General features: G+C 41.8%; 1 protein-coding gene across 2 annotated transcripts; it reads right to left on the bottom strand.

The window, feature by feature from the left end:
* Positions 1 to 4,935: 4,935 nt before the first annotated feature.
* On the bottom strand, positions 4,936 to 8,609 carry LOC104924093 (hypothetical protein). 2 transcript variants are annotated; one of them, XM_027291351.1, is made up of 7 exons: positions 8,191 to 8,609; positions 7,462 to 7,566; positions 7,234 to 7,364; positions 6,990 to 7,151; positions 6,642 to 6,868; positions 6,071 to 6,146; positions 4,936 to 5,738 (listed from the first exon to the last, which is right to left on the bottom strand). In XM_027291351.1, the coding sequence occupies exons 1-7, from the start codon at positions 8,255 to 8,257 to the stop codon at positions 5,661 to 5,663; spliced, it is 846 nt and encodes a 281-aa protein (XP_027147152.1). In that variant the 5' UTR covers positions 8,258 to 8,609; the 3' UTR covers positions 4,936 to 5,660. The 2 variants fall into 2 exon arrangements, with proteins under 2 accessions (XP_027147152.1, XP_010735634.3); XM_010737332.3 differs by lacking the exon at positions 6,071 to 6,146 and having other exon boundaries at positions 8,191 to 8,604.
* Positions 8,610 to 9,311: the final 702 nt, after the last annotated feature.

The raw sequence follows: 9,311 nt of genomic DNA, 5'->3' as shown, positions 1-9,311 counted from the left end.
CCACTTCTCCCTGCCTCTTAAAAAGAAACGTCATAGGGGGAAAAAAATTAAAAACACTTGTTAAAAACGACACATTATCGTGCATTTCGACTCCGACTGGATTCGTTTTCAGGATTTGATAGAGCTTGCTCATTTCTCTTGACCTTTTGCCACTGAGCAAATTGCTTCGCTCTTCTGTAGTTGGGAAAAAAAAAAAAAGCCAGCTGCTCTCCACCAAAAAAAAAAAAATACTGGGCTCACTCACAGGAAATATCCACTGATAGGGAATGAATGGAATGTTTTATTAATCCTAAAAAAAAAAAAAAAGTTTGACACCAGATACTGATATATCAGTACAAAATGAATGGTTTAAGTGTTTCATTGTGCGGCTTTGAAGTGAAATTGATGATGAGGCCTCTGATTATCATATTTGGACTGTTCCTTTTCCACGAGTTAGGCTAGATGAAAAGATTGGTACCACTCTCCAATATTCATTATGAAGCTGGAGCTAGCAGCTACCCTGGCACAAAAATTTGAAAATGTGAAACAGCGAGCCTGGCTTTATCCAAAATGTACCAAAGTCGACCTCCAAACATCTCTTAATGCTCAATAATTAACACGCTTTAGAGTCTGTTGGTTGTTTTATCTGCAAACATAAATACCACAAATTGCAGTTTTTATACTTTAATTTTTTTTTTGCAGAGCTGAATAAATATATTTCCCCAAAACATTCAGCTTTAATCATCGACTTTTCACAACCCAACACGCATCACATCACAAGTTCCAAGCTCTGGGTTTCACATTAGCATTGTCCCAGTACCATACTACTTACTAATTCTAAACAGCATTTGTGTTCACAGAGGAAAAGTAATGCATACAAAATCTTCTGTATGTGTTATTCACACTGTTGTCCCGCAATGGAATGCATAATGGGAATGGATTAGTTGTGCATCAGAAAAAAAAAATCTCCCTCTTTGGAAAACAATCTTAATTTAAAAAAGGTCCAATGACGACGGGCTTTTCTGACGAACTGTTACACACCTATATTCACTTTAATGTAACAGTTTGAGATGAATTTACAAATAAATTAGATGAATGAATGCTTGAAGGATCTGTTTAACATTTATTTATTTTTCTTGTAAGGATCCCTCGTGAATTCTATAGCCCTGCTGCAAAAGCACACTTCAGAGTAAGTGGCATTTTCTTGCAAAACGATAGCTGCATTAAGGGCTCGGGTCACAGATTGAAGAGCTTTGAACACTTTACAATATATCCAAGTGATCATTCGAAGTATGAAATAACAGGTATAACTGTCCCACAGCCTTGATAATAATCGGAAGCAGAAGTCTGGTTCCTCTCTGAAAGGAGCCTACTGTTATAAAACACTATTTAAGAATATAAGACCGTAAAGGGCATCTCCAGTACAGTGGCAGCAAGTTTTGTCCTTGCTGTTCTTATAGAGTCCTTGGTACCTGCTCAGGTCTTTAGGATTTATCATTGTAATTCCTGCGACATGGCATCAGAACGCTCTCTTTCACTTCCTTTTAGCTCTGCACACCCGAGTGGAAGTGACGGATGTTTGAAAGTCAGTACCCGTGTCTACGAGCGGAATTTAGCTATGCAAGGCTCTTCAAGTCGTGTACAAACGCTTATTCACCGCGTTGACTCGCTTTAAGTCGCTTCTGTAACTCTTTGCTGGTTAATTACTGTTAATTACACTCACCTGCCATGCCAGGTGTAAATCACCCGCCTTTTTTTTTTTATTATTTAGATCGGTGACGACAGATGAAAAGCAAGCACAGCTGTGCATCTCGAGGTCCAGGATTTAAAAAACCCACCGATGTAAACCTCACATTCAGAAAGGAATTAGTCATCCTCAGCGACACAATCCATCTGTGACGTCTACGGCATTGCAGGAGATATTTTGGGATGAAGCGTCGTCGCTTACTTTTTACGGTCACCCTCCGTCATCTACCTCTGCTGTCTGTGATTTTCTGACTTTGACTGCCGCCTCAGTCAAAGTCCACATTTTCATGTAAAAAAAATAAAGAAATCGTGGGTCAACAAAGCTGTTTCATTTCAAAAGTTCCTCCAAATCAGATGTTCTCTTTGGAGAATCCTATAATCCTATAATCCACCCTATGCCAGTCTGTTAACTGAGATCAGGGGCCCACTGGTCAGCGGACTGGTACAAACTCGACAAGCCCTCCAAACTAAACAGCTAAATCTACTGTTCTTTGCCCTTCAGAATGAAACAAGCGTTTTCGGATCTGACATCCCCATCAACCAGCGCCTTCCAAAACCAGAAACCATTGTTAAAATGACAATCAAAGCCTGGCAGAAACCCCACAGTTACGGATATGTTATTCATCATAACATCACCTCAGATTTGTTACAAATAAATGGATGTTTTATGGAAATATTTGCCATTAAGCTCATAAGTTCTTTATAAAACTGTCCATCACGTTTCAAAGTGAAATGTCACGAGTCGTACAAGCTGTCACGGGGCTCGTCTGACTTCCTTGTGGATAAAGGTCACGATTTCTGACTTTCCAATTGTCAAGGAGGACAAAACATTTGATTCAGTTATATGTTGGGTGAAACTAACTCATCAGCCCACTCGCCTCAAGGCTTCGTAGCTTCATAGGCCTCAGCCTTCACAGGTTTGGGTTGTATATATCGAGGAACCGCTTCTTCCATCGCCAAAAGGAGACACATCTCCTTATACTTATACCTTTTTATATTCTAAATAGGTAAATCATCATCTCCACCAGATAAAAATGGGTTGTCTAGAAGTAGCTGCTTTCTATATGGCAATAACTCCTGTCATTGTTTTGGACAGATGACCTCAAAAGTACAAAAAAAGACGACACTATTAAGAGTGTAGGAACAGTTTCCCCATGCATCTCTAATGTAATATAGATTATTAACACATACTGCAAATATTATTCACTGACTTACAAATTCAAAGCTATGTCCAGGTATCTTCCAAAAAATAATGAATGCACGGCCTCTGCCCCAAGTATTATGATTTATTTTGTTATTGTGGCTCAATATAGAACTGCATCCCCATTGATTGAGCTTCTTGGGAGATAATGAGCAAAGGAAGTAGTGAAATATTCTTACATTCACTGCTGGGAACATAAACTATTGCTGATTTTGGATAAGCTGAATGGAGCAGTGTTTGGGGTGTTTATAGTGTCAAGGTAAAATACAGTCTTCTATCTTTATAGCCGTGTCATAATAAAGGCATTTCAAACTTCCACACCACTTCAGCGTGCCTCCGACCTCTTTATAAAGAGTCTTCTCCAGTGCCAAGATCAGTATGCCACTACAAACACTCCCCTAGCTGTGTATCTGTCGATTCTGAGTTTGTGGTTTTGGTAGCCTCCAAAAGTCGCTCAGGAAATACCCTGGATGCAATTTTGAAAAAGGAAAAAACAGTTGCTTGGGTGCATTTGCAGCATATGTGGAATAGCCATCCTCTTTTTTTCCTGAAAGGAGCAATTTGCAGAGGTAATTTTGACATTATAGCCATAAAACGCCTGTGATGTCTCCGCATTCTTTTCGCTCTGAAAGCGAGCTATGAAACCTAATTCAGCGTGATGGCTAAAGACAAACACTCTGTATGGTGTTATTTCATTTTTTTTCCTTTTTCTGTAATGAACAGAAAAAAAGAGTGAGACAGACAGAAACAAGAAAGACTCCTGATGTAGGCCACTATATGTGGGCTAAATTGTGGGCGTCTTAACCACTAGCACTTTACAGATTACAAATGAACAGCGCATATCTTTGTGAGTGGGTTGGCCACATTTACATACTATATTGCCATGGCTGCAATATCTTCCACTCTCTGCAGACTAGTAATAACTTAATTGTATTAATCCTGTTTTATTAAACTTGTACTGAACACTAAAGGTACAATATATTCCTTTGCATTAAACATAGAGATATCGCACGTCCCCAGAGGACACTAATGTCAACACAGATGTGCCTATATGAGTAACAATAAGTAATATTACAGCTTTACTTCTGACAGAGAAATTGCACAGCAGTAAGCCTGTATGTCAGCCAACAGCGTCTCACCCTATCATCCCCCCATTAATTATCCTGAACCATAAATAGCATTTAAAATGTATTTAATATTCACTCTACAGACTGCCATGGCAACAGCTGTTTCTACAGTGGTATTAACACTCACACTGAAGTCACAAGGCTGATCACACTGGGTGTCGGTGCAACACGGGCTCCACCTAGTGGTGTAAAGCGGTAACTTTAAAGAGCTGGAGCTCACACACACACACACACTGCCAGGATGGACAAATGATCAATCAATTGATCGATTAATCCTTTTACCCACGGTCCAACGGTCCATCTTTAAAGAAGCAGCTGTCTCCGTTCAAGGGGCTTTGCAAACTCCACAGTCCACAAATCAACTATCCCAGCCAAATAATCAGTGGCCACAGCCTACAAATCAGCCTCAGACAAATACCAGCCTAACTACAAAACTATACTGCCTAGATAGATTATTGGGAGGGTTGGAGGGGGAAGCACTGCAGTTTATTGATATTCCTCTACATAAATACAACCAGTCGGGCTTTAATTCCCACTCACGCAGACAAAAACAGCACAAACATGAACAAACGCTCACGGTCTTATGGGTTAGAGGTTTTTTCCACTCATTCAGTGAGTTACCTGGAAAGAGTGCTGCACACACACAGTCACAAACCGTCTGATGATGAGTTTCTAGCAAGGAGTCCAAGCTTGTGTGTCTCTAACGGCATCGACCACAAACAATATGACAAAGAGCAACCAGAAAACGCAGAGTTCTTAAAAAAAGAGCAATGCACAGACACCTTTAATTAAAACAACCTTCAGAAAATAATGTTTCTGCTGTTGTTTGATTTACTGTATAGAAAAGACACACACACAGATTGAGGACACAGTAAGAAGGCATTTAGCAGTACAAAGTAAGGATTTTATTGAAATTAGGGGTCTATTTTATCAAAAATCTTCAAGTTTTCAGGACAAACAGTGCAATCAGTGACAAAAACAAATCTATGAACAAAGACATACATATAAAACAACTCCAGTCAAGACGGCAAAGGCCACAGCTTCAAGTATTGTGAACAGTAACGAGGACATATATACACACACACACACACACCCTCATAAAGCAACAGGAAAGGCAAATTCATTTCAGCCCTTGATGCAAAACTTATTCCATACAAAGTACTAAAAATACATTTTAATTAGATCGCAGTCAGCACCAATCCAACATTTCTCACATGTTCTGTAATAAGCTGTTTGGCAACATAACGTGAGAATGTGAAAACATTACGAGGCGTGCCATGCAACAGACGTTACAGTCCTCGTAACAATGTTTTGCAGGTGATGTGAAAATGCAACGTGATTAAATAAGCTTTCATTGCATTTCCCAACCATCCGCAAAGTTTTTGTGTCGTCTTTTCAAGCCTGCATTACGTGGCACCGTTTCCATGTTCACTTGCTCCCCCCGCCCTTTGGAAGAATACTGTAGTGGTTTTTCCAAACAAACACTACCATAGGAAAGGTTTTTGGCCCTGTACCATACAGAAATCATTCAGCTCATCTATGAAACATGCTTTTTACTGCTGGTTCAATAGTGTTCGCAGCGTTATTTCGCATCCATGGAGGAGTCATCAGCGCATCCCATAATCCTCTGCAGCTCGTGAATGCAGGGCACAATCGACTGGCTGTGCGACTGAGCCATCTTCAGCCTAGAGACAAAAAGAAGAGAGTCATCTATTAGAGGGGTTCACATTCCTATAAAACACTATTTGATCACCAAACTATGACTAAAACAAGCGCACACCTATGAATATGGAAACATCTACACTCGATAGCTAATCAAGAGGCTCGGGGAGTTGGCACAAACAAGCCGGCTTCCTTCACCATCTGCCTCCAAACGTGATTTGAGGCTGTGCTCTTAATCTTATTTTAAGATGCTAAATCATTTAAGAAGTGAAACAGATTTGAAACATCCCAGTGAGAGCTTAAGTTAACACCTGTGTGGAAGACCCTCGGGGGGCTGAGAGAGGACCGGACTTACATTCCACAGGTGGCAACACAGGAGTAGGATGCCCGTGCAGCAGCGCGTCAGGCTGGGTGTGAAAGTCAGCGATTTGCTGCCGACGCGTACGCAGAGCCAGCATTATATGGAGTGTGTCACAGACGGAGCTGTGAGTTTGTTTCGCTCTACCACAAAAACACGTTGACGGTAAGAAAGGAAGGCTTGCTGGAGCCAGATTTCCCCGGTAACCTGAGTTGACCTACTTTGTTCAAGGATCAGGTTATTGCTCAGGACGATGCAGTAAACACCTTATTAGCGCCGCGACATAAAAGGAAATTAAGTGACTTTATTGGCGTGCGAGCACACCACCGAGTATCTGATCCACTGTGTGACCTTTCAGATGCGTGCACGAGGCTCGAGTAAATTCAATTACACTCCAAAATCATTTAAAAGAGACTGAGTAAAAACAGAGTTTAATGTGATTAAGCCATCAAACCGATGTGTTTTCATGATAATTGCCTAAATCCAATTAGAATGGATGTAGAAATAGTGTCGACATGCTACGAATGTCTGGATTGTTTAAAACCTTCGTGCAGACTCTTAAACTCACCTTCTGAGCAGCTCTCGTCCTCTGCCGGGTTCGGGGTGGTAGTGCTGCAGCGCGCTGAGGCTGTGCGCCGCCAAAATGCCGTAACACTGTTCTCGGAGAGCGTTGTGGCTCGCCGTGTCCCACTGCGGCAGCTCGCTGGTGTAGCGCCACGCCATCAGCGCGTGCTCCAGCGCCACGTCCCACTCTTTGTTCCTCAGGAGAACTTGGCCCCACTCCTGACACGAAACCTGAGGACGGAGGATAAGGAGGTAACGGATTAGGATGACACGATGAAACACACACGGTTTTAAACACACAGGTCAAAGAATGTGACGGAAAAAAAGGAGCCGTAACACCACCAATACTTACTTTGAACGCGACCAGGTGAGGATACGCCTTTCTGTAGCAGTGAGCATCCCTGTTGGAGCCAAACCGCGAGTACGGTATGGACCTGTAAACATTTGCTTTCTTCAGCTGCAGGTCTTCCTGGAGATACTTCAGGTCCGACGCCAGGATCCAGGGCTCTTGACTCTGGAACGCAACGCGTCATATTTCAGATTAGAAATCTGAAATAGAAGCCAAAAAAAAAGGGAGGAGGAGGAGGGACGCATACCTGTTCGACTAAGATGAGCGACCTGATCAGCTGTACGAGCTGCTGTTTGGACAGAGGCGTGTGGTGATCATCCATCTTGTCGCACTGCTCCTCTATCCCGGCGCTCCACAGCCCACCGATGGACAAGTCCACTGCAACAAAAACAAGAGATATGATTAGGTTACTAAGTTTCTTTTCCATCTAGTTTATGAAGTCACATAAGCAGGTGGACACATCACGGTTACTTACATGACTGCACTCTCTTCTTGCTTGCAGTTGCGTTTCTCCCTCTTGGAAGTGGAGACGGAGCCAGGCGAGCACTTAAAATCTCCAGGTATGACCTCCTCATCCGAGCTGTGGGAGAAATTCAAATATTAGAAATGCAGCTCGGTGACAAGTGACTCCCACAGTGTGATACACATGTTTACATCAAACGTACATATTTAGAGTTATTGTCAGGGTTCCCACACCTTTTTCATGAACAAATTCAAGCACTTTTCAAGCAACTTCAAGCACCAGTTTTTCCATTTTTCCAGCACCTTTAAATAGGTAGCCTACTAGTTGTGTTTGCCATGATGGTCATGGGAAGCGCAGCGGTGCCACTGTTTGGCATAATAATATGGGTCTAATTAGCATTATTTCATATGGTGGTAGATTGAGTGTTTTGATTTTTAACTAATTGTGAATTGGCTTGTATTTGTCAGCTTGTATTGTGTAACTACCATAGCGCAATAACAGTGACAAATAGACATCACACAAAAAATTCAAGCATTTTCACAACCTTGAAAACACTGAATTGAAATTCAAGCATTTTCAAGGAATTCAAGCACCCGTGGGAACCCTGTATTGTTCATATATTACCGCCTTTTAACCCTAAGGGCGCGGTAACATTAGCATGATAGCAGAAGTGGCGCCTCAACCAACAATAAAAAAACAAAAAAAAAACAAATCTGTCATATTTAAAAAAAAAAAACTTACCTGCGATTTTGGGCTGTGGCGCAGGTATTTCCACCAAGGCACGTCTCGACTGACACACAGCTGCCATCGTGATGTGGAGCTAAACTACCTGCTAAGTAGCCCGTGACGCTGCTGTTAGCTGAACTTTAAACCCCCACGGGGTGCGCGACAATAAACTTTTTCCACGGCGGGTTGTAGTCGGCTTCAGCTTCGGCAGCTCCTCCCAGACAGAGCAGTCTACGAGCTGGATAATGTCCAGAGAGGAACCTACTTGAATTTAACTTATAACACAGATAAAACGCTGAATAAACTCTTCGTAGTGGAGGTAAACTAACTCCTGTCCCGCTCGCGCCGCCGCAGCCAGTACAATGCTGGGATGAAGCGCGCGACACGAGTTGCCGCGCGGGCGTAGCTCGCTGCACAATGCGTCGACCTGATTGGTCGAACGTCGCGGCGCGTGTGTGGAACAGGCGCCCAATATGCAAATGAGGTCACCGGGGTTACTCCAACCCCCCCACGTGAACACACGCTCGCTCGTGCACGCGCGGACACACAAGCGCGCGGCCACTGTTATTAATTAATATAACTTTTTACGTCGTCTAAATTAATCACTTAGCACACATAGAGGGTGTTAATTTCATAGATATGCAGCATAAACGCATTAATTCAGTGTTTTATATTAATATTATGTTCATACTAACTACTACTACTAATCCAGTGATTCGTTTATTGTTTTGAATTGTTTTCAAATTTGCTATTTTAATGATTTTAAATGACATTCTGATGTTTTTAATTAAATTTTCTTGTCTTTTTTTTATTTTTTATTTCTATTGCTATTGTTTGTCTTAATGTCTAATGTTGTTCCTTGCCTCTGTAAAGCACTATGAACTGCCTTGTGTACGAATTGTGCTATACAAATAAACTTGCCTTGCCTAACATAGCAATGTCCTTGAACTTATTATTTTTTGTTGTTTTAAAACTTTATGACATGAAATAGATCCAACGCAGGTGTTTCCAATTACACTAATTAAGCCAACATGCACAACATGCACAACAGCAGCACCCTGACTCTGTTTTACCTGAATGGAAGGAACCTTAATTGGCAACACCTGTGTTTACCTTGCTGTTTTTATGCCCAAATT

The sequence above is a fragment of the Larimichthys crocea genome, chromosome XIX (assembly GCF_000972845.2).
Source record: "Larimichthys crocea isolate SSNF chromosome XIX, L_crocea_2.0, whole genome shotgun sequence".
NCBI lineage: Eukaryota > Metazoa > Chordata > Actinopteri > Sciaenidae > Larimichthys > Larimichthys crocea.
The sequence above is the reverse complement of the archived record's forward strand: the minus strand, read 5'-3'. Positions and strand labels throughout refer to the sequence as shown.

Excerpts from the sequence above, each read along its gene's own strand:
- LOC104924093 (XM_027291351.1), bottom strand. The coding sequence starts at position 8,257 with ATGGCAGCTGTGTGTCAGTCGAGACGTGCCTTGGTGGAAATACCTGCG. Across the intron at positions 7,567-8,190 it reads GCCACAGCCCAAAATCGCAG|CTCGGATGAGGAGGTCATAC; the intron begins GTAAGTTTTTTT and ends TTTCTCCCACAG. Across the intron at positions 7,152-7,233 it reads CGCTCATCTTAGTCGAACAG|AGTCAAGAGCCCTGGATCCT; the intron begins GTATGCGTCCCT and ends GTTGCGTTCCAG.